The 25,631-nt window shown below is 37.1% G+C and overlaps 1 protein-coding gene, 1 long non-coding RNA gene and 2 pseudogenes across 2 annotated transcripts; 3 read left to right on the top strand and 1 right to left on the bottom strand.

The window, feature by feature from the left end:
* Nucleotides 1-1,704: 1,704 nt before the first annotated feature.
* LOC121789213 lies at nucleotides 1,705-7,141 on the bottom strand (annotated as a pseudogene).
* A 9,170-nt stretch (nucleotides 7,142-16,311) lies between these two features.
* Nucleotides 16,312-17,129, top strand: LOC121789211 (annotated as a pseudogene).
* Nucleotides 17,130-19,911: 2,782 nt separating this feature from the next.
* LOC121789215 (omega-amidase, chloroplastic-like) lies at nucleotides 19,912-21,868 on the top strand. The gene is made up of 6 exons (XM_042187709.1): nucleotides 19,912-20,146; nucleotides 20,265-20,381; nucleotides 20,571-20,795; nucleotides 20,936-21,029; nucleotides 21,468-21,542; nucleotides 21,804-21,868. Exons 1-6 carry the CDS (start codon nucleotides 20,081-20,083, stop codon nucleotides 21,866-21,868), a joined length of 642 nt encoding a protein of 213 aa, XP_042043643.1. The 5' UTR covers nucleotides 19,912-20,080.
* A 1,392-nt stretch (nucleotides 21,869-23,260) lies between these two features.
* Nucleotides 23,261-24,411, top strand: LOC121789212. The gene is made up of 3 exons (XR_006047996.1): nucleotides 23,261-23,772; nucleotides 24,046-24,155; nucleotides 24,251-24,411. It is a non-coding gene; the product is annotated as an uncharacterized LOC121789212 (long non-coding RNA).
* The last annotated feature ends 1,220 nt before the right edge of the window (nucleotides 24,412-25,631 follow it).

Here is a 25,631-nt window from a genome sequence, read left to right as displayed (position 1 = left end):
AGAAAAAATGAAACCATTTTATTTTAAAAAAACATACTTAATTAAAAAAAATACATAATTATTAAAAAAAATTACATTGTTAAAAAAAACCGTCTTCTCACTCCTCGGATTCCTCGCCGCCAGTCCCCTCGTCGTCCCCACCGCCGCCACCCCCCTCGTCGTCACTCTCCGACATGTCTCCGAACCCCAAATCGCGCCGCATACTGTTGATGATATCCTTAAGCGACCGCTTGTAATGGCGGTCGGTCGATTGGCGCCATTCAACCATTGCACGTAACAAGGTTTCATGTGCCGCGATGCGGGCGAATGAGGGGTTCTTGGGATCGTTTTGGATGGGTGCTGCCGATTGGGCCTCGTCGGATCCGCTGGAGCTTCCCCTCGCCATCCGCGCTGCGGACTTTTTCCCAACCGGGGGCGGCGGGCCGACGATGTGGGTGTCGGGAACTCTGCCTCGACGGGGGAGTTCGTGGGAACCAGCACTGCTACTGTACTCCTTGGAGGCGCTGATCTTCGTCCGCTTCGGCCAGCCAGATTCAACACCTGCAGTGAACTTGGCCGAAGTCTGCACCACAAGATAACCTCCCAATATTTGAATTCCCCGAACCCCTTTGCAGTGTCGATGAACTGATGGCATTCCGCATCATCCCCGGCATTTGGGGCATTCCGGCACTCGCCCCGGGCATCTGGGACATTTGGGGCATCATCACATACCACTGTGGGTACATGTTGTAATACCCGGGCATCATCCCTAGGGCTGGCAATTTTCGACACGACACGATAATCCGACACGAATCCGCACGAAATTATTGGGTTGTGGTCAAGTCTTATTGGATCCGTGTCCTTATCGGGTTGACCCATTAAGAACCCGATAATTTTGGGTTGGGTTCGGGTCGGATGCGGGTCGGATACGGGTAACCCATTAAGAAATATATTATTATTTTTATTATTATTTAAAAAAACTATATTACTTTAATTTTTTAATTTGCTTATAAAATTAGGTTTAATTGATAAAATGAAATTTAATTGTGCAAATTAAGGTTAAATCAAGGTTAATCGGTATTTAGGAATCGTGTAATATCAGGTTCGGGTTGTTATCGTGTCGTGTCAACCCATATTATATCGTGTCGATAACGGGTTCGTGTCGGGTGCTTGTCGTGTTCGGATTTGAAAGTAGCAGGTCGGGTTCGTGTTCGGATTTACAGTTTCCTTAACAGGTCGGGTTTAGGTTAGACCTTATTGGGTTGGGTCATTATCAGGTTGACCCGATAACGACCCAATCCACACGATTTGCCAGCCCTAATCATCCCCGCTGCCATTTGAGATTGGGGCATCATCCACGACATTTGGGGCATCGCGGCGGACATCGGCGTACTCCCGCCGACGGGAAAATTAGGCGCATGTGACTCGCTCGTGGCGGAGGAATCGCTATCGTAGTGCTCCATTGTTCTTCGAAAGAAAAGTGGTGTGAATGAAATGAAGTTCAACGAGACGTATTTATAAAATTTTAAAAAAATTTAATGCAATAATCAGGACGTCGGCGGAACTCCGCGGAACTCCGATGTCCGTATTCGTGCCTCCCTTGCGCAATGGCAGACGTCCCGCGCGGACGTCCGGCACGCCGGTCAGAATTCCGCCGGGACGGGCGCCATTGCTGATGCTATTAGATAACCATTTCCACAAATATTAAAATGGAAATACTATTAATAAAACCATAACGCAATTTATTTACACAATAACAAATGCTCCAAAGATAATAGTAATACAACAGACACCGAATTTAAGTTTTTTATTCTGAACAAATGAATACATTCATGCACTACGATTAGGTCCAAACAAGTCGACAATAGCAGTTCACCAATTCCAATTAGTAAAATCAGAATATTTTCTCCAATTCCGTGCTCATACAAGTACAATTATTCTTATTAGGAAATGGTGCACTATACTACGTTCATCTCATATACACCAAAAAGCGTCCGAACTGTCTTGCAAAATTTGTGTCTCGCCAATAGTGGCAGCCATCTTCAACCACAGTGCTTATGCTTAATGTAAACTCCACATCCCGGCATAAAACCTCGCATTAATCTGAAAGAAACAGCAAAAAATGATACGTAGTATAACAAAAATACAAAATATACGAGGCAACAATTGTTCAGAAAAATCCAACTCTTCAACGCTTTGTCTTTATAGCCGCCTAAAGCAAAATAAAAATTATACACTGAGAGGCCATTGAAAAAAGAGAGCTACATGTTAAGAATCAAAGTCATAAGGAGAATTGGAGGGAACAACAGAGTTTGATAATCTTCTTGTAAAAGGTGGAGTTGAAGGGCCAAAAGTAAAGAGTGATGATAGACATTCGGGTGGATAATGAAAAAGGGCTTCGTATCCACACTAGCATTTTATTTGCTAGATGTGTTGTCATTCTTACTCTAAAGACGCTGCCTCAGCGTGAAGTTTGGGAAACCTAATGTGGTAAGTTGAAGTTAGTTCTAGCTATAAAGGGTAGAGTGCAGCAAACAGGATCCCAGCCTAATGTGGTAAGTTGAAGTTAATTCTAGCTATAGAGGGTATAGTGCAGCAGACAGGTATCCGGAGGAAAAATAAATTCAAAACTTACCCACTTTAGAGGAGCCACTATCCTTTTCTGGCACTGTTTTTTCCAAGAACTCCTGAATTGTTCTCCAATACCGATCACCACCAGCCAACCATGTGTCCATGTGCATTCCCGTAGGGAATTCTACAAATGAACACTGCTGATTCCGGGCAGCTGCTTTAGCATATAGCATCTCCATGTGAGCTGGGAACCATTTCATCTTGTAGTCCAGAAAGGAGGAGGATTGGTTGTTTGACCTGTGCAGTTAAAAACATAATAAGTTAGTGAACAATTTTATCTTAGTTAGCACACATAACTTCTCTCGCACAAGGGGCAAAATTAAATAATGGCAAATAACTACTGGAAAGGAATGTTTGACAAGATAAAGCCCGGATAATTACATATCACAAGTGGCTATTGATGCTTACCTTCATCTACTTTCAATCTAGTCACTTACCTCTCTGATAATTTTCATTTTGATTCTTCAACTAGCATTTAATTAAAGATTAATCCCTTTCAAAAAAATGTAGTATTCTTTAATTACCAGAGAGCTGGCGTGCATCCTGCTCAGTATACTTTTCTTGGATGAGAACTTAACTCTCAAGTCATTTGCACTTTATCAGTCATTTTTCTTATTATTTCAACCAGTAAATAAGAAAACAAGAGTGGCAAAAATAAAAATGAGAAGAATAGTGACCAACCGAGAAATGGAAGCTAGGATGGCAATAGCCACTAACTACTTTGTCATGCTAGCTTTCTGTCAACTAAAAATACCTTTGAGAAGTGATTGATTTGAAAGTACAACTTAAGGTCGGAATTCAAAACAGAAGAAAGAAAAAGATAGATAACTAAAATGAAAGTAAGCACAAGTTAAGTAATACGTATCAATACATCTAAGACAGTATATGTGACAGTTTGAAATAGAATTATAGGAATCATGACTTTCCAATGAAAAGAAATAATATCCTAATAGATAGTTACTTTACATTCTTATAATTATGCTAGCAGCTGGTTACAACACGGAGTATAAAATTGATCACTTATCTTTGATTCATTTGGTAGCAATTGAATTTATTAAAGACTCATATTCTAACATAAAAACTAAGCCTTTGAGCTTTAAGCCACATGGAGCTGATTGCCAGTATTTTGGCATTGGCAAGACACCCACACAAGTAGAACAAGTGCAAAATAATAGACTCCAACAACATGTAGACTCACCTCTCCAATAACATCAACAGTGCTCCAGGGAGAACGAACAAGAAAATTAAGAACTTTAGGACCCTTGGAGCCACCTTTTCCAATAAACCACTTCAGAAATGGTAAGAGAACTCCAGCCATGTCCAAAATGGATGTGAAAGTATTTTCTAGTATCAGTGCAGCTACCTGTGATATTTCAGTTAAATATAATATCAGAGCGAGGCAAGCAAAGAATGAAAAGACTACATCATATTGCTAAAACACAAAAAACGAAAAGAAGAATGCTAAAACGCGAGAGTTATATGAATATCAAAGTTTGATGAAGCTTTTAGCGACCAGTGGCTCTAAAATATTTACCAAGTGTCTACAATGTCAGGGAAGGGAAACAATAACCACATACTTTTGTTACTTGCATCAAATCTAACATTGCTACATACTTCATAGTAACACTAGAGCGTCAGAGTCAAGTAGGTCATGGTTCTACAATGATACATCAGAAAATTCAGAACAAACTAGGAAATGGCGAGTAGATGCAAATTAAGAGGAAAATGGGGCATGCTGTATTATGTCTATTTCCCTCTTACGCATTCACATTAGCTTATGTCTATTTCAAAAGCTGTACTATATTATTTTGAACATTAGTTGGAAAAACAAAATTGTCGCTTCGATACATCTGTTGATTTGAAAGTAGAAGTTTGTGCACAAAATGGTACTGTATTAAATAAAGGTTTTCCCCTGCTAAAGTAAATCATTCATGGGGGAGAGAAGAAAAGGTAAGATATATAAAAGAAATGTGGTTCTCAGCCTGTAGGGATGAATGGATGATATTACCTTGTCTGGATTGTTTCTAACTAGCACAGTTCCAACAGCTCCCCCAAGAGACCTTCCAAAGACAACAATTCTGGAAGTGTCAATATCTACTCTTTGAACCAGATGGTTCAAAGCAGCCTGTTTAGTTGGAAAACAGCATGAATTAGCATGAGTTGCATCCAATCCTTCCCATACCTCACCACATGAAGTAACAGAATTAAAATATACATGCAGGAATACAATAATCCTCCTTATCTAATTAAAAGCTTAGAGAATTGGCTGCAAGACACTTTTATATAGAAGATCGGGAGCAAGAAGGCAAACCTGAGCATCCTTAGTGATACCTTGTTGTGAAGGGAACCCATCACTAGCTCCATAACTGAAAATTTCAAGGCAGAAAAATGAGCTAATTCATTTAGATAAGTAAGCACAGAATGGCTAAGTGTAACAAGCATACCATCAAAAGAGGATGGGAAAAAGGGCAGAAATGGAAAAGAAAGAGGTCAACTAGACGAGGATGAAGCATTATCAGAAGAAGATGATACAGAATACACGTATTTAATAGTCAGGAGCTCGAAAAAGATGCAAGTAGATACACAATACACACATAAAAAGGAAAATAAACTCTGGTTTCAATCTGCTTTCTAGAAAAGCTGCTCACCCTCTGTATGAAAGCATGAAAACATTGCATTGCAATTGCTGTAACATAATCCGAACCATTTCAAGGCGGTGAGCAATATCTGTAATTAATTAGTCAAGGCCCAACATAATATACACAAATTCCTTCCCAAATAGGAAACACTGGGAGCTACCTCTAGTCCTCTACACATCAGAAATTGTTATATAACCAATAGCCACCCATAAAAAGAACAATGAAAAAGATACTGCCAGCATTTTCCTGGAAAAAGAGAATAGTTGGACCTGAAAAAGTCATAAAATCATGTCTTAGTGTTAGTAGGTCCAATCAATAATAACTTATGTTTCAGAAACAAATGTAAATGATAAAATAGAAGGCTAGAAATAAGGAGACTCAGAAGAGCGGAGTAGTAATTTAATAATTGATGCATCTCCTTTAAGACTCACACTCTTGTTAGCAATAATTGCATCATCAAATATATGCTCTCCTTTTGTCGTTTTTATTATTTTACTTTGTGTGAATATACAGGGAAACAGATAGATGTACATACAGTTTTATGATGTCCATAGTTTTCCAAACATGTGGTACTTACTATAGGACACAATGAGAAAGCTGATATCCAAAATATACTGTCCTTCAACCTCCATTCAACAACACAAATATTTATACTATCTAGAGAACTATTACCACCAGTTTATCACTACCACACAGATAGTCTATCAGTTGAGACTTGAGACAAGTATTGGTTTAGTTAGAGATGCCGCTGATACAATGCTCACAGTTTAGCAGTACTTATAATGATCTGTTTGATACTTAAACTGGGAAAACGTCAGATAGAGAAGTGAAGTTTTAGAAATGGCTTTTCTTATGTACTATCAAACATTAGATAAACCCATAAAACAAGGTTTTTCTTGACTTTTCCTATGTATCAGCACTGAGACAAAATTACTACCATGATCAAATGAAAATAAAACCTCCATGTCAAAGAAATTGACCAGTCCCTATAAGCCAAATGAAACAATGAACTGTAATCACACAAACTCTAATATGTTATCCATAGTTCCATACTCATCAGCATATTTAAGTTTTCAAGAAAAATTAACCATATGTTAACAAATCTTCCCACTATGCAAACATTTATCTCAATTTGAGATTCTCAAATGATAACAACCAAAAATATTTTCATACTAATATACTAGCTGCTATACAATTTTTGTAGCAGTTCTCTTATTTTCTCATAATTTTATATAATAAGTAAATTATATAGCCTCGGATCCAAGTTTCCAACTCCAAGCCACTACTTTTCATAAAAATCAGTAGGAAGCATCTGAATTCCACAAGATCACCCCACCACACTAACCAAAAAAGAATTTTGGAAGCTTCTACACACTACCACAAAACCCTAAAAAAATGAGTGCCAAATTACCAGAAAAAAAAGATTCATTGTGATTAGACTTCAATCGCGACTCCAAACAACCGTAAAAACAGTAAAGCATACACAGAACATGCCTTTACAATCGGCGGAGAGCTTGATGAACCAAGCGTGGAGACGGACGCCATCAGATGAAGTGAGCCAGACATCCTCGTATAAGAGGCGGAGACGGGCAGGGGTGATGGGGTAGGACTTAGTGAGACCAGGCAGCACGGGTACGTAGACGAGCTTCTCCTGGAAAGCCACGAGCAATGCCATGCCGGCCACCACGATTCCGCCAACTCCATAGAGCAACGCACTCACGAACGACACCATGGATTGACGCACGCCCTTCCCCCCTCGATCTGTACTTTATCTTTGTAAATAGGATTGAGTGTTTTCGTGGGTGTATCTGATTCCGGAGCATGGATCGTCGATCGATGCGCAGAGGGAACTGAATTTTGCTGGTTGATTGTGCGGGTGTGTTTAGGCCATCCAAAACGTTGTTTATATACCGTTCCTTAAACTACTATTTGCGGACCCCACTGTACTTTTTTACTACATTTCCGTTCCTTATCGATTTCTTAACCGTTCCTTAAATTACTATTCATTCAATTTTATTTTTTATTTTTATTTCCAACTCAATTTAATTAAAACAAACACATTCATTAAAAAACACACAACATAAAAAAAATTACAACTTAAAATTTTAAAAAATAAAAAACACAAAATTAAAATCCTAAAAAATTAAACGTTGCATAATTTAAAATACAAATTTAAAGAAAATAAAAAAACTACTCAGTCGGCGAATCATCCTCCGAAGGCGGTCGAGGTGCAGGGGAAGGCGGAAGGCCAAGTTGTGCTGTCATATGCACAATTCCGTTCCACCAGGCTTGGTATTGGGAGGGCGAGAAGCGGGCAGTGTCCGCCATTGTGGCGGTCATGTACACCTCCATAAGGGTGTTCGAGCCCGATCCCGAGCCCGACTGGCTTGATTCGCCTCGACCCTTCCTCGCTCTAGCCGCCTTCGCCGCCTTGGTCCCTTGCGGCCGACGGCGCCCACGGCTGGATACCGCGGCATCGCAGGCCGTGCCCGCAAACTCCTGCGGTGCACCCTCTTGTCCGTTGATGCCCTCACCGGTGTCACCAGACGAGTATTGGTCACTCGCCGTGTGCTTCGTGCGCTTTGAGGTTGAACCCGAGCTGGAGCGGACACCGCCGGCCCACCTTTCCTCGTCCTTGACGACCTGCCAAATATCAACATATTTGAATTGTTTACCGGTGTCCTGGTTGTAGACGCGCAAAGCCGCCCTCAGAATGTCGGCTCCCGAAGCTCCGCTTTGGTAGCGCGCCGCTTCGGTCGAGTAGATGCCGCGGAATTTTTTGACCTGTTTGTCGACTCGGCCAAAGTGAGAGCGGAGCATCTTATATGTGCGCTTCCGAGACCCTTTCGGCTTAATCTGGTGGTAGATCTCGGTGACCTTTTCCCAGAAGCACTTGTTGGGTTGTTGATTCCCGACGACGGGATAGTACAAGACGGTGATCCAGGCGTTGTACACCGCCATCGTTTCGTTGTTGCTGTATGGATGCCGGCCTAGATCCTCCTCCTCCTCCTCCTCGCCCGCCTCCGACTCCGTCCTGGAGCTTCGCCCGCCTCGGCCTCCTCCCCGGCCTCGTCCTACTCCTATAGTGGGTTCAACGGGGAAATCCTCATGAATCTGGGATAATCCCTGCGAATACCGTGGGGCGGAGGGACGAGCGTATGCATCCACGTCAAAAGTGGGTGGTTGGTACCCACCCCGTGTCGACGAACCCTAGGTGCCCGGCGTCGACGAACCGGAACCACCCAGTGTGTTGTACATGGTCTCCCAATCGTTAAACGTGTTGAGATCCCACCCGCCGGAGCCGCCACCGCCGGAGTTGCCGTTGCCGGACATTTTGTGATGAGATGTTAGATGAAAATTGGAGAGGAAATGAAGTTGATTTAGGAGGAATAGATGTGCAGTTGTGTGTGAAATGAGGATGAATTATGAGTATTTATAGAGTAAAAAAGTAAAAAAAATATTAGAAAAAAAGAAAAAACGGTAATAAACGGTAATATTACCGTTCACAATTTTTTTTTATTTTTTTTAAATTCAATTTTTTTTTAAAAAAAGATTTATTGCGTCAGCACGTGACGATGCCCACTCGCGGACCGGCGAGTGGGCGTCACGCACGACGCAGGGGCGCGCCACGCCGCCATGGCGCGTGGCGTGACAGGCCGTCTCGCGTCTCGCAGGGACGGGTTACGGGACAAGATGGGAACGGTTCGGGGGCGGGACAGTGTGCCGCAACGCGTCGCGTTGGTGTTCCGTTCCTCCGGAACGAAACGCGGGACGGTTCCGCGCCGCGTTGCGGATGCTCTTAGAGATCGAAATGGGGGCTTTGAGGAACGAAACGCGGGACAGTTCCGCGCCACGTTGCGGATGCTCTTAGAGATCGAAATGGGGGCTTTTCTGGGTTCAGCTAAGTGATCCAAACGACATCGTTTAAACAAATGGATGGTGGCTTTGCTAATCAACTGTTAAAAGCTTTTACTCTCCATTTTATACTTTGATATATTGTTATTAGGGTTCAAATATGAGACCTAGAAAAAAATGTTTCAACTCTACTCTTAATGAAAACGAAAAAAAATCCTATATAGGCTTATGAATTATGGGACAGTGATACGATCAGCGATGGACAAAATGTATAGAAGAATTAAGTAGCATTATCTTTTATTAGAAATATTCATATTGTTAAAATGTCTCAAAATATTTCTTATTTTTTAAATTATCCATTTTCATATATTGTTTCTACTGAAATATATTTACTGATTAGAATTTCAAACATTATTCAATTAAAATCATAAAATTAAATTATCAAAAATTGAAAAGTTAAAATCCTAAAATCATACTCTATAGCTAAAATTATAAAAAACAGCATAATCGAAATAAATAAAAGAATTACAAATCACTTAAATTTAAATTTAACTTCTCAAATTGATTGAAAAAGCTTTTTTTAATAGTATTTGTCATTGGTTTACTCATTATCAACATGTCTTTTGATAACACTTATTTTATATATTGACCAACATTGTACTGTACGAATTCATTGAATCCATTGTGCTTATTAAATTATCAATAACTTATGTTTACGAATTACGAGACATCAGCTGAAATATTGTTCACAACTATGGGTCTACCAATCAGTCTACAATGTAGATGAATGACTTATTTATTCTATTATTCATTATTTTTATGAATTTAATCAACAAATAATAATAAACAACAATCCATGTCATAAAAATTTATTCTCATAAATTGTAGCAGAAAATAAGGTTTTACAAATGCAAGTAATATAATGTTTGCTTTCCATACATATTCTAACATCCTTATACTTGAAAGTCTTGATTGATTATTATAAAAGGCCTATGTGCGTCCTTCTTCCAAGTTTGCATCCATTACTACTTATTTGCCTAGTCTTTTTTTCAGTTATTCGATTATAACCGTTCGATTATCAATTATAATTGATAATCAAATGTTTTCTTACATATAATGTAAATCGAACTGAAAGCAAACATTTCGACTATCGATTAGCTAATAACTGTTTTTATTCAATCAATTTTCGATTAATCCATTAACCGACTAACTATAGTCACCCTATATCACATGCTATGTCTCTCTGCTTCTAATGGCAATTTTCATTTCCTTCCTTGTATCACTAGAAAGGTAAGATTGAAGGAATATTAGTAGTAGAATAAAATTAGTCAATCACTTATTTTTTTATACTATTTTGTATAAATATGAAAAATAAACATCTCTTAAGTACCAGTCACTTTTATTGATATCACAACTAGACAGACTAGCTAGAATTGAAGACAATGACCAAATATTTCAAGCCGAACTACGAGGACTAGAGAGCGAGTTGGTAAAATATCTTATACAATTGATTAAGGTAACCGTTAATGAGTCATTGTAGTCTGTCATCTACAGATTTACTGCTTCCTATTCTATAACAATGGCCAAAATCCAATAAGTTTTTTATTCGAATCGATTTATTAGTATTACTATTAAACACTTACTCAACACTATAGGCAAGAGTTCTCACTTCTCAATATAAGAATAATAGTAGTATAAACTAAAAACCAGTACTTTGATCAACGAACTCACACAATAACAATGATATCTAGTACTATCTCCGTCTGCCATTAGGAGTACCGGCTGGTCATTTTAGTCAGTCCGTCATTAAGAGTCTCGATTCCCTTTTACCATTAATGATAGGTTGACCTCACTTTCCCCTAACTCATTCTCCTCATATTTATTATAATACTAATATATAAAAATGGGTCAACATCATCCCCATCTTTTTCCACCCACTATTATTTGTATTTATTAAAATAGTGCCGAACTCAAATGAGACTTTTAATGGCGGACGGATGAAGTATAATTTTTAGAAAATAAAAACTATATATAAAATTGGAGTTAGTACCTTTACAATTTTATAAGTAAGAGAATACCGAGTGAGGATCCTTATAATTAAATGGAATAGTGTATAGATAAAAAAACACTAATAGAATGCAAAGTAAATTAAAAATAAAACGAGGAGGATTTTAGAATCTCGTTGCTTCCAAAACAACCCCATACATGTATGATAAATAAGTCCTCAATAATTGATTAATTGGTCACCCACTCTTAACTGGAATCGCATAAAGAAGCCAAGTTTCTTATTCTAACTTTGAAAAGTAAAAAAAAAAAAGTTTCAAAAAATTCAACCAGGTGAAAATTTTGAAGCTAGTTAAATAGGAGGCTTTATTCAAAAGCAATATACTATAAGTTATAGCAACAAATATCAAGTTCACCCCTTTCTTTTACTACTTGTGTATATTAGTAACTTTTCGCAATCGTTGTTCATAAAAAAATTGTTAATAAATTACGATAAGTATTTTAATATAAAATTGATAAAATAAGTATTTTAATATAAAATTGATAAAATAAAAAAATGAATTTACATAAAAATATCTTAAGCAGATTAAATTCAGGTACCCTTGGGTTATTTTACGCGGCGTTGGTGGGGTTTTATTGTGTAATAGCCGCGAGCTGAGTTCTCGAAATTATGAAATAAATACTAGAAATTTAAAGAATGAGAACAAAAGAGTATTCGTTGATTTCTTAAGTAAACGAGATACGAGGTATACATCTCGAGCTAAGTCTTAAGTTTATAAATGCTTGACAATGAAAATAAAGGGAAGGAAATAAGATAACTATGAGTAGACTTTTCCTACATGTTACAACATGTAACTACAAATAAAACTCTATCATTTAACAAGAAGGAACTACTAGCTTTGGGCCTCTTTACCACAAGTGTGCGGCCCAGATCTTCGGAGGTCCAATAGGCTGAGTTAGAGAGACTGCAGCCAGAGGAAAATAGGCCGCCCTAGTGCCCCGCCAAACACACGCAAATGAGATTTAAATTCATGGGATAAAAGACGAATTAGCACCCTACAAAAAGGAAAGAGGAAAACATACCTTCCAAAAAAATGGGAAATTTGCTTGAGCTGAAGAAGCAAGTTCGGCCGGCTCTTCACCCCCAGAAACTGCAACCCTGCAAGACTACTTTGGCAGCTCATCAGGCAGTATTATACGCCTGCAAATTTAGTTAAAGGTGCTGCAAAATAAAGGAGAGGGAGGGATCCCTGCAGTGGGTACAATTGAGGGAGCAGCAGCATTTAATCCACAAGTACACCTCGGTGCTGCCTCAAAGAAACAGCCACATAGAGCCAATTGCGGTTAAAAATGTGCAGCAAGAGGATACCAGAATAAAGCACCAACTTCAGTTACCAATCAGAACATATCAAAGAGCCGCAGGCTCATCTATCTCACGATACACAGCCTGCAAACTGCAGGAGGGCAGCCAACATAGGAGCAGCCTTAAGGCCCCTTTTGCAGCCAAAACAACAAGCTTTTACAGCTTTCAGTTACATATCCTCTATAAATACCGATAACCTCGGCCATACCCCTTCATCACCACAAATCAAATACAAGACAATGAGCTAAGGGGGTGAGAGAAGGGCCGAGTTGGTGACAGAAACCATTTGCAAATCAGTGATAGAGACAGAGGCAAGAAGCCGGACGCAGAGAGTTCAAGAAAGGTAACCTCCGCTCCCGTTTCAAACTCGGTTAAGATGTCACGCCATCATTTAGTAGACCCTCATATTATAAGTCACAGCATGATAAGTCATAGAGCAACACAACATAAAGTATATGCATAGCAACCCCTTGAACTCTACTAGAAATGGCCTCATGTTTAGTAAACAAATAGACATCAGTGGCTATAACAACTTAAACCCCTAAGCTTCCTCAATCCTTCGCACAAATAGACCCCCAATCAAGAATTTCATACAAATCTAAAAGCTCTAGACAAGCTACTGCCGTTTCCTTGAAGAACGAATACAATCTGCCTAAATCAAAATAAGAGGACAAGAACAAACCCTACTTAAAGAAAACACCTAAATAGCTAAGGTAGAAGACGTTGAGGAGACGGCAGAGCAGTGACGGCGAGGCACCTACTCGACGTTGCTGTTCGGCCGCGTGATTCCCATGGTGGTGAATCGGCGAACCAGCAGCAGCGGCTGAGAGACGTCCCCTTTTTTCCTCCAGCTACGTTGGCGAATCGGCCAGGCCACCGAGAAACGGCAGTGGTAGTGACCGGCGTCGATTTGACGGTGAAGCTCAGAGGAGGCGACAAATCGGAAATCCCTCTCACTTAGGGTACCTTCCCAATTTGGGGACTTACCGAAATGGAGGGGCTTGATACAACCGGGAGTGGCGACGGAGGTACCGCCGCCTGGCGTTGAGACGGTGCGAGGCGGACCGACGGGCGGAGATTGACGCCGAGGAAGAGAGGAAGCGAAGGACTAGGGTTCCTTTCGATTTGGGGGAAAAATTTGAGAATGAGGCAGAGAGAAGCCGGTGGAGATGGGGTAGAAATTTGGGCCTTGCCCCATTTTATTTTAGTGGGCCAGACACATAAGAAAAATGAGATATAAAGATTGGGCCACAGCAGTGAATCTGGGCTTTTGTTTCTAATAATTAAACTTATGGGCTGCCGCTAAATAGATCCGGAATTAAAGAAAAATTTCCTAAGCCACGGAGAGAACGAAATTACTAAGCCGTTTGAAATAGTATTCAATAAATAATTAGATGGGAATTTATTTGCCAAGTAAGTATTTCAAAATACTTAAAGAAAATAATCCGGGAATTTATTGTACTCGAGCAGTTCGGCAAGACTCCGAATATAAATTAAATCATTGATTTAATTAAAGATCTAAGACTTATAGATTTAGAGAGAATAAAGTAAAATAATAAGCACACGCTTAGGCATGCATACATGCAAGATAAATAGTTACTTAAAGCCTAATTTAAGTATATATTTGTTATAAAGAACGTTGCGCGACGAGTAATCTCAAGTCAGAAGCGCCCGTTTGAAAGAGTTTAAGCAAACGAGGTGGGCTTTTCTTTCAAAATGTGTTTTATGCGAAAAACATGAATATTTTGAGATGAGTTGCCATGCCTAGTTTTATGTATGATTGGTTATCTGTTGGCTATGCCAAATCAGTTAAATCGAATTCGGGTCCCAGTAGGGCCGCAAACGCTACTCGGACTAGTGTACACATAGGGACCGTGTGCTAGCGCTAGCGTTGGCCGGTCCAGTGACCGTCGTGGAATGTGGCCACATTCCCGGTTCACACAGACCAGAAATGGTATTTCATGAGAAGTTTATATGACTGCGTAGTCTACTTTCAGAAATAAATTAAAGTTTTTGTGACCGGGAATTGTTTTCAGAAAAATCCCGTGTTCACTTAAGTTTGGCTGACAACTAAAAGAGAAATATTTTCGGCAACGAGCCCACTGAGTATATCAAGTACTCAGCCCTGCATATTGTTTTCTTAATGTGCAGGTTGATCGGTGTCGAAGCAGAGGAGGTGTTGGGAAAGAAAATAAATTAAATAAGAAGTGAGGTAGCTGAGTAATATGTCTTCATACATATTACTTCGTCTTGGTACTCTTCCGCTGCAAAGTTTGAGAATTTGTTTTAGAAAAGACTATGCACCCAGAAATTACTCTGATTCGATATGATTGTACCATTTTTTCACATTGAGACAATGTTTCCCTTGAATTAAGTATTATTCATGATGAGTTTGAGACCACCTAGTAAGTTTAGTCGCGAAATAGCTACGCTTCCTATAACTAGGGAGTTGTGGTCGTGACAGATTGGTTGGTTGGGGAGATTTAATTATTGTGTTCTGCATGCTTTTTAATGAATAAATGCGATTTCTTCTGTTTCTGTTTGTTTTCATTTAGTATTAAATATATATGCCTAGTCCATGTATCAATGTGACGCCCACTTACATGATTTACTTAGGTGAGTCCATGTATCAATGTGACGCCCACTTACATGATTTACTTAGGTGAACCTACCACATGATTCGTATAAATATGCATGTTTTTGTTTCTTTTGAGAAATAGAAAATTATCGAGTGAAAAGTCTCCATCTATGAAATATTAAACGTCGTACGATTAAATTTAGAATGCTACTTTAGGTAGATAATATGAAATCAACTTTTACCTTTTAACCTAATTTCCCTAATGAATTGTTAAAATAGGATCTATATAGATTAATCAAACTGTAGTAGTTTTTAGAAGGGATAAATTAGTCATAGGAGCTTAGATTGAGAACGGACCCTTTGTTATTTGGAATTGGCATTATTGAGACAAAAATTTGGCATCATTAGTAATAGTTTTTAGGTGTTGGCTCTATTGCCCCGATTCCAGCTGAGGTACACTGCTTTATGACTAGCTATAGGAAAAATGTCTCAAACTATATAATAGTAATGTTTAAATATCCGAACTATCACAAATTGACAAAATCACAAAAAAGTCTCAAAGTTCAGTTTCTATCCAAGAAAATATTGCATGGTTTGTCAGAGATTGCTCAAGTGAATTTTAAAGCAAAAATATTAAACATGAGCTAGCATCAAAGCCATGATGTTGATATTATGCAATGATGTTCACATTTATGTTAAAATATCAGGTATTCCACTATAATTGTGATAGTTTGGAATATTTTTGTTCAAAACAAAGTGTATTTTGGATACGAAACTGTAATGTTATCCCTAAATATTTAATTAGAAGCTTCAGATGATGAATCATGTTTGCAAAGACCATGCAAAAAGGGTATTTTTAATATGGTCTTTAGAAGAATGTGCTGTAGTGTTAGAATAAAAGTTAGGTGGTGGTGGTGGTGGTGCTGGAAAACAAATTGAATCTTTTCACATTTAGTCGACCCCCCTTGATGTTGAGACATCATTACATACATTTGGAAGTAATAATTAATTCCCACCTCCAAATACGGTCGTTTGTGTTGCGTCGTAGAAAGATTAATGGTCAAATTAAGAGAAAGGTGACCTCCACAGATCATGTGAAATACAGGAGCACCGCACCTTATTATGTTTTTCCCCTGTTTATGTTTATGATGAAAACATGCATTTGAACCAGGAGGTTTGGTAGTATAGACAAGATTTAATCATTTTATTTGTTTCCTCGCATTTTGTGTCCATCCAATTATTTCCCACCATTATAGGTGATGAAGTCCAATGTTAGGTATTCAGTCGTATAATACTCTACTTGTTAACAATCTAGGTAGGTCCAACTTAGTGGCTTGTCATAATAACAATAGCCTCCATTAATTATGGTTAAAGTTTGTTAGCTGGAATAATGCATTTAACTAGGCTTTTGACTACTGAATTGCCCGTTTTAAACTTGGCAAACCTTGGAATCAAATCCACATCCACATCGTTTGGCGAAAAGGTGACGGAGGAGCTATACAACGTTCAGAGGCTAAATCGGCAAGCATTTCCTCTCCCAGGAGACGACATGGCCTCAAATATAGAATCTGTCGAACACAGCCACCTGCATGCCCCAATGGAGCAGGGGCCGTGGCCTCCTCCTCGGATTCACTCGAGCAACAGACCACAGTTAGTGGTGGCACTGCTGCCAATATGGAGACGGAGTGGGTCGAAGAGGATGAGCCCGGCGTGTATATTACCATCAGAGCTCTGCCTCATGGTAGACGAGAGCTCAGACGTGTTCGTTTCAGGTCGGTTTGATTATTATTATTTTATTATTATATACGTCGTCTTAATATTTTGCAAGAATGAAATATATATATATATAGTATCTAACTAGGTTTGATTTTGGAATTGGAAACTGTTTACAAATTACAGCCGGGAGAAATTCGGAGAGACGCATGCTAGAGTGTGGTGGGAACAGAATAGAGCAAGAATACACGAGCAGTATTTATGATAAAGACAATGGCGTATGCAAGTGTTTTTTATATTAGTAATACATATAGTGAGAATTTTATGTAAAACCTTTGTGCTCTAGTGGTAACTCGTTGACAATGCCTTTCCGCTTCTCGGGTTTGAAAATCCCTTTATATTTTTATTCTCCTTATCTTATTTTTTTAATTATGTTTGAATTATTTTTTATTTCTATGCTCAATGTTCATTTCTGTTATGCATCTCCTTTTCATTGTTTTTAATTATGTTTACGTTTGAATACTTTTTTATTTATGTACTAACATTTTCATTTTTGTTACTAGTAATTAGTTTTTTTAGTTAATTAATTATTTGCACTCCTACTAATATTTCGATTTTGTAATGTAGTAGTAATTAAAATTTTAGTTTAAGTAAAAATTTGCACTCCTATTTTATTTTCTACACATTGCGATTTTTTACTATGCTTTAATTATTTTGATTTTCCCTATTATGTTATTTATTTATTTATTTATTTTAATTTCTTTATTAGTTATATTGCACTCATTATTTTTTCATCATTTTAAGTAATGTAACTCGTACTTCAAATAAAAAAATTTGTTTTTTATTATTTTTAATATAAAATTCTTATTTTTATCATTTTATGCAGTACTCCCTCCGTCCTTAAAGAATATACACTTTGGGTTCGGCATGGGTTTTAATGTAAAACTGGTAAAGTAAGAGAGAGGTAGAGAGAAAAAGTAATTAAAGTATTTCTAATGGATAATGAGTCTCACCTCAATAGAGAGTAAAGAGTTTCTAAAATTAGAAATTGCATTTTCTTGTGGGATGGATTAAAAAGGAAAGAGTGCATATTCTTGTGGGCGGACGGTGGAGTATTATTTTTAATAAAATTCATACATCATATAAAAAGTTCTTACTATTTAAATTGTTTTTATAGTCAATATTATTTTATTTATATTATAATTATTTGTCGTACAATTCGAATTGTACTCCAAATTTAAAACTCTGGATACGCCACTGGTTAAAGAGTGGCTATATATATATATATATATAAATATATACATGAAACGAACTTTGTGTTTGATATGGAATACTACGGTAATCTCAACATGTATGGATATTTTCTGTGGATCACTAAATTAAGGTGAAAGTAAATAGTTGTCATCCTATTAAAATAGTTATACTACTATATAATTACTGGATTTCAGTTTTTCCGTTACACAGTTACCTGATGTGTGGAATCAATTTTTTTTAATTTATATTCCTAAAGTTTTTTTAAGAAAGAATTGATATGCTTTGATGTATAGTGCTAAATGTTAAGATCATAACGAGTGTATTTTATCACATTTAATGTCCCACTGTGAATTTTTTAAGGGATATGGTCTCTATAATTATAAACTTTACCTAAAATGATATTTTCATGAACTTTAAACTTGATGACTAATATTACAAACTTTGCATTTTGTTTGGTATTTCCCAACTCACTCAAATAAGATATTTTTATCAAAATCTTATTTTACGTAGGCAACCGTGATACGTTTTATAATATTTTAAACCACTTTTTAAGTTCATAACATGTAGGATAAAATGTCAGGTTGAAAACAACGTTGATTTAATTGTGTAGAGTATGATAAAAAAGTCTCGTAAGTTAGTCAAATATAGTAATAGACATGCAGTGGGAAATATCAAACAAAGTGCAAAGTTTATGATATTATATACTCCCTCCGTCCCGCACTACTCGCACTTATTTCCTTTTTGGGCGTCCCAAGTTACTTGCACTCTTTCCATTTTTAGTAAAAATTTTCACCTACAGCCGTCATTTTTGACTTTCCTATACACTCATTCCTTAATCTCCGTGCCGAAAAGGAAAGGAGCGAGTAGCCCGGGACGGAGGGAGTATTAATTTTAAAGTTCGTGGGAAATACCAAATTTAAAGCAAAGTTTATGGTTTTAGGGACCAATTTCTCATTTTTTAATTATTGTATTATGATACTACTGTCTCGTAATAGGAGTCATCTTTTGCTATTTTTGTTCATCTCACATTAAAAATTATACTTTTATTTTTAATAAGAATGGTAAGTAATGTCACATAGAGGTAGTGCTTGAATGTTCCAGCTTGGAGATTTTGCAGCAGCTATTATTCTAGTAAATGACTCATAAGTCCTTTATGGGGCTCAATGGCAAAATGATCAGTTGAGGCAGCTCTTACGTGATTTTTCATTTTCCAGATTTTTGCAACATGGCTGTTTAATTTTCTAGAGACCTAAAATGAGCATACCTCATTTTTCAGGGACTAATTATCAAGTTTAATCTACTAAAAAAATTAAGAGAGGTAAAATAAACAAAAAAAATGAATGAATGATATCGTGGCTAGCAAATTTCGAAGAAGAAGAAGAAAAAATTACTTGTATTCTTTTTTACAAGAATTGAGGTGACGAAAATATCAACTCTTATTGAAAATTCTTCTAATTTTTTATTTTTAGTTTCATTGATGACATAATGATAGAATTAGAATGTACATGATATTTGAAGTATATTCTCATCTTATTTTGATTGATTAATATGATTAATTGGTATATTTTGAATAATTTCTGTAATAATTTAATATGTTAATAAGTTTATTGAGTTTTTGAAGTAAAAGACTCTAAATTGAATTTTGGAAGAGGTTGAGAGCACCTTAGCGAGCAAGCACAACTGTGCGACCCTTGTTGCATTGGCGATTGATACAATGAAGCGATGAAGACCGAGCAAGTCGCATGCAAGCAGGCATAGCCGTGCGACCCATACGATACCACCAGTGTAAAGGATGATCGAAGATGGCTTTAATTGGTAGCATGTGTTTATACAAGATTCAATAGATGATTATTAACATAAGATGGCAATAATTAATAAATTAATTAAAATTGACTTGCGAGTATATTTTAATCGAAATTGCATCATTTTGGTCAGGATCTACACCAAATTCAAACACATTCTCTATTGTTTTTGTTATTGCGTTGCAGAATAGCTAGCTCAGCTGTGGTTTTGATCTGATTCCATCTCTCCAGTTTCATCGGCTACAAGTCTACAACCACCGTAATGGCCTCAGCAGAGGAAGCGCGAGTTCCAACTGCAATTCCGCCGCCAACTCCTCCTGTTACTAAGGCATCTTATCTTCATTCAATTTATATGATTTGCTCAAGTTTTGCCCAATCGTGTCCCTTGTTCTTAGTTGTATACATATTAATTGGATGAATTGACATTATTTTGCTTCTTATATCAGTTTAAGATTGCACTTTGCCAGCTAGCAGTTACTAGTGATAAGGAAAAAAACATTGCCCATGCTCGTCAAGCAATTGAGGATGCTGCGGGAAAGGGTGCTCGGCTGATTCTTCTTCCTGTATGTTTTACTACCTTACAATTATTCTTTGTTGCTCTCACATAATCACTTTTCCTACAATTATAGTTCCAATTATGCTGAGTACTTCCAAATCTCTATATTAGTTCAGTAATTATGTGGTTAACAGGTTTCTAGCAAGTATTGACTTGAAATGCTAATTCTTTTTTCATTGCTTGCGTTTGGTTTCAGGAAATATGGAATAGTCCATATTCCAATGATAGTTTTCCAGTATATGCAGAGGATATTGATGCCGGTGGTGATGCATCGCCTTCAACTGCAATGCTATCTGAACTTTCTCGTACTCTAAAGGTCACGATAGTTGGTGGTTCCATTCCTGAACGAAGTGGTGACAGATTGTATAACACTTGCTGTGTCTTTGATACAGATGGAAAGCTTATAGCTAAGCACAGGAAGGTACATCTCCTTTCTTCTAATAAAAGCCAGAAACACATAGTTTACTGAAATTATTGGGATTTATCAACTTCTCATTGAAATTGTTGGAAACCCTTGTGTGGTGGGTGAATGGCAATTGAGGATCCTCTCGTTGTTTACAGATTCATTTGTTTGACATTGACATTCCTGGCAAAATGACCTTCAAAGAATCAAAGACTCTTACAGCAGGGGAGACTCCCACCATTATTGACACAGGTTTTGTATAGCTTCTCAATCTACCAACATAAATAACTTCATGATACCATTATGAAATTCAAAATCCATAAATGTTCATGGAAGCATGTATACAATGCCAAATTTTGATTTAAAATGTTTGTTGCAGAAGGTAAAGAACATCGTGCTTTTTAAGATTTTCATTTTATTCTTTCAATTTTGTTTTGTGTCTTTGAAGTTTATATGGAGTATATATATAGGGATGTCTTTCTCCTTATTATGTGGGCATATCCATGTCTTTGATGATATCTGAATGCTCATTAATAATGAACATTTTGTTACTTTTACTTGATTGGTTGTCCAATATGATTTTGCTTTACTTAGGTTTATTAGTTTATACATTACGTTGTATACTCTAGCATCTGCAGTACGAAACACATACTTTAGTTTCTTGATGTAAAACCAGTGTCTCTTTTATGGATGTTGGACGTATTGGTATAGGCATATGCTATGACATTCAGTTCCAAGAGCTAGCAGCAATATATGCTTCCAGAGGTACAATGCCTTGTAACTATGAGGTCACCTATTTCAAGTTTCCGATGATTCTTATGAGACCTTATTATTTCTATTTGCTAGAAGTTGTCTCCATTATGATATGCTTTAGATAAAATGCTTATTCATCTATCAATATAATGTTATTTGATTAACCTATATCGGGTCTTTTTGTTCTACTTAGAAAGTTCAAAATAAATGAAAATACCATTCTTATTCTCATGGGCTTGAAGCACCTAATTGCCTTCCTCTTCTTTTTGATAGGCGCCCACTTGCTTTGTTATCCAGGAGCTTTTAACATGACTACTGGTCCCCTTCACTGGAGTTAATGCAGCGTGCACGGTAAGCTGATGGCCAAGTTCTATATCACTAAGATCTGTAGCTTTAAGTTATGATATTATTCTGAGGGATTCCCTAGGTTTATTGAACTAGCTAATCTAAGTTGTCTTGGGGAATATTTTTTCCGACGGGGTGGGTAGGCTGACTGGCTGAGGGTTATATCTGTTTCCTCTAGTTATGAGTTGTTTCAATTATATTACTGATGCATTTCTTCTTAAAATTCAGGGCAGCTGATTTTCAGGTACATTTTTTATTCTTAGCTTTTGATTGTTTCATGAGTTGTGTGCTTCTGACTGCTGAAATTAGTCAGTTAAAACTACAGCGAGCCATAATGTGCACATCCTTTTTATTGTAGAATTCTCAAAAGTTCATTTCTTTTTCTGCCTAAACAATATGGAATTATTTGCTTGGAGAGTTAATCATCTATATATATAGGACTAGAGATGAAAATTGAGTTTTAGAACAATAAAAGCCTTAATATTTTGCTATTTATCCTTGTATCATCGTTAGAGAGATTACTGAAAGTAGTTAAATGAGTAATTTATTAGTATTAAAGCAAAAAAGGCTGCCTTCCTTTGATTTGTTAGATGAAATTTATTTTCTCTTCACTAAGTCACGCATATATGACTCCTTATGTCCAAATTGAAAATCAAATTGATAAGTTTAACATTTGGTAACTTGATTATGTATATAGGTAATCTACAGTGTCGTTTTACATCCAAATCAGAGATATTCTTATGTTATACTACTCTCTATTTATCATTTTCCAAAAATCTGCAGAATATTGGATGTTATTCCGTTCACATTTTATCACTTAATGCAGCTATCTAGTGCTTATTTGATTCAGCCCTTAATCTGAAGGTATAATTACTTAAACTGTTTATAGTATAAGAGCAACAGTTTGAATTAAATCCATCATCTATGCACTTTAAGAGCCATAAAATCCAATTACCTTGAACTTGAACTTTATCATGATTGTAACTTCTAAGCTTATGTGCATGTTGAGCCATAAAATTTGCCCAAATACCATGTACATGAATGCATGCGAACTAAATTGTTGGGCTGGTTGTGTGGCAGCTTTATGTAGCAACTTGTTCACCAGCTAGAGACACTGGTTCTAGTTATGTGGCTTGGGGCCATCTACTCTCTCGGGCCGGTAAGTATAAATTTAGTGAATACTAATATTAGAAAAGTGAGTTGAGTTGCCTTAACTTCTTTTGTCTTGGCATTCAACGTAAATCTCTCACAAAAGAGCTCTTCTTCTCCTTTAGCGCTTTGAGTGAAGTGCCTATAGGAAGTTTTTCCTTTCGAGTTTCGAGAATCTTTTAGGGAGTTCCTTTCTCTTCTTTATGGATTTTCTTCGATCCCTAATTTACAGAAAATTTGGTGGTGTGTGTTCTTCAACAGTTGTTGGTTTTAGAAATATCCTTGAATATAAGGATTGATTTATTACCAAAAGAAGAGTGTTACAGTAAATGACTGTTCTTATCATCTGTCAATTTATATGGGGGATAGGTGATCTTTTTTTTTGAACGAGTATAAATTGAATCTTTCAACAGTTGAATTGTTTGTTGTATCATCCAATTCTTGCCTCCTCAAAATTATCGACTATCCATAATATAAATAAAAGTTAAAATACATCAACTTCCTTCATCTAATGTTAGTATTCATATTACATATGCCAATTTAAGTGGGAATCAATCCACCTAAATGACTCGATTCAAGTGCTAAACAAGTTCGAAACATGGAACGAAATTTAGAATACGGATCAAAGTTAAAATTCGAACTCATGAAGGAGCTATGTCTGGCAGTTTGGGGAGGTTCTTGCAACAACTGAACATGAAGAGGCGATAGTCATATCTGAGATTGATTATTCCCTTATTGAGCAAAGAAGGTAATGTTGCTCAGGCATATGCATAGAATAGATCTTTATAAGTGCATTCCTTATGCATGCATAAATTTATGACTGACTATCACTCATTGCTATCGTGTTGGCACTACTTGATAAATGAAATTGTGGCAACACATTCTATTTTACTGATCATGAACACTGAAAAATAACTGCTCTTGCATTCCTTGATTCATTTCTGTGTATATGTCTCTGCATTTCACTATCTGGGCTCTGATTAGCCCATTCTGGTGGTGTCTATTTCTTGGTGTGTATCAGAACATATCTTCCATTCGAGAGGCAGCGGCGAGGAGACCTTTACCAGGTTGTTGATGTCCAGAGAGTTGGCTCGGTTTGATATGCAATAAATGATCGGATGTTTATCCCAAGTAAGAATGGTGTATTTTGTTTAACTCCCATGTGGTGTGGGAAATCTGGTGTTAAAGTAGAAGCTTATAGCTCCATAGCCCATATTGAATTGTAGGACCAAGACATGATTTCGTGATCTCTCATGATTCTGCTGGCTGATGTCCAAACTGCACCATTTCTGGATTTAATTCCACTGCCTGTGTCTGTTACCTAACAGAGTATTGGTAATATGTAGGATACCATACGAATTCAATTCTGTCTTCTACCAAACAGCGCCAAGTGCTTTGGAGCATGATGTCTCTACAATGCACATGGAAACCCAGTCAGCTCCTCTTTTCCATTGCATTTGGAATCGAAATGCGACACGTTTAATCAACTCATCATTTATTTTGTCGAATAAAATTGAATATTATGGGATATTTCTCTTCGAGGAATCGAGGTGGGTCCAACTCACCATCCACTTATTAGCTTTGTCGATATTGGAAATTATCTTTCGATCTGTATATAACTAAAAATTATTTACAAAATTTAATTTACCTTGTATAGTTAATTAAAAAAATAGTACTATAATATTTTCATAAAAATATTTTTTATATATTATTTTTTATAATTGTAAGACGTGTATTCATACAAATTTTGATTAAAGCTAATTAACGATAGTTTCATAACTTTTTGTATATAGATTTTATATATCAATATAAAAATAATGAGCTATTTGTATTTTAAAATCTAAGGGACGTGTTCACTTTTCCAGAATAAGCAATGGCGGGGAGAATTATGATTGTTCACCTTCCACTAATTAATTAGAGGAAGTTTTAGAACTCGGTAGTGAGTAGAGGTCTGCCTTGTTCAAAGAAATAGGCAAGAATTGAAATCTTAGACAATAAGTAGGATTTGTTTGTGCATTGGGCTCTCCACCAAGAAATAGACTTGATTTTACACATTTGTCGCACCTTTCCACCTCATTACCTTCTCTTTCACTCATTATTTGGAATTAAATTTGTTAATCCATAATTTGATTAGGTCAAAGTCAGCATTTGGGTTACTATTTGGGCCATATTTGAAATCAAATCTTGTACACTAAATAAAATGTTAGAATTAGAGTCTTCTAAAGTGAACACACCCTAATACTTTTACAGAAACGTTAAATCGTGTGTTGCTACTTGACACTTTTAATAGAAATGCAACCCCACAGAGAGTAGCATCACTATATTATGCTCTCCAACATTTCAAAAGGTAATAACAAGCATTTTGTACGAGCCATCATCATCCAAGCCATAACATTTGGCTTTTCCCTCTCAAATACACACACACACACTCACTTTCCAATTTGTACATGCATCATGCCTATCTATACCCACCCCAAAGTCCCTTCCTTCTCCTCCTCCCTCCTCGACGCCATCTACCACGACAACCCCGCCCCCACCGCCGCAACCCCGCCACCAAAGCCGAGGACGACATCGAGAGCTCCGCCGCGCCATGCTCATCGAGAAATG

Source organism: Salvia splendens, unplaced genomic scaffold (genome assembly GCF_004379255.2).
Source record: "Salvia splendens isolate huo1 unplaced genomic scaffold, SspV2 ctg174, whole genome shotgun sequence".
NCBI classification, from domain to species: Eukaryota; Viridiplantae; Streptophyta; class Magnoliopsida; order Lamiales; family Lamiaceae; genus Salvia; species Salvia splendens.
This window is presented reverse-complemented; position numbering and strand designations above follow the sequence as displayed.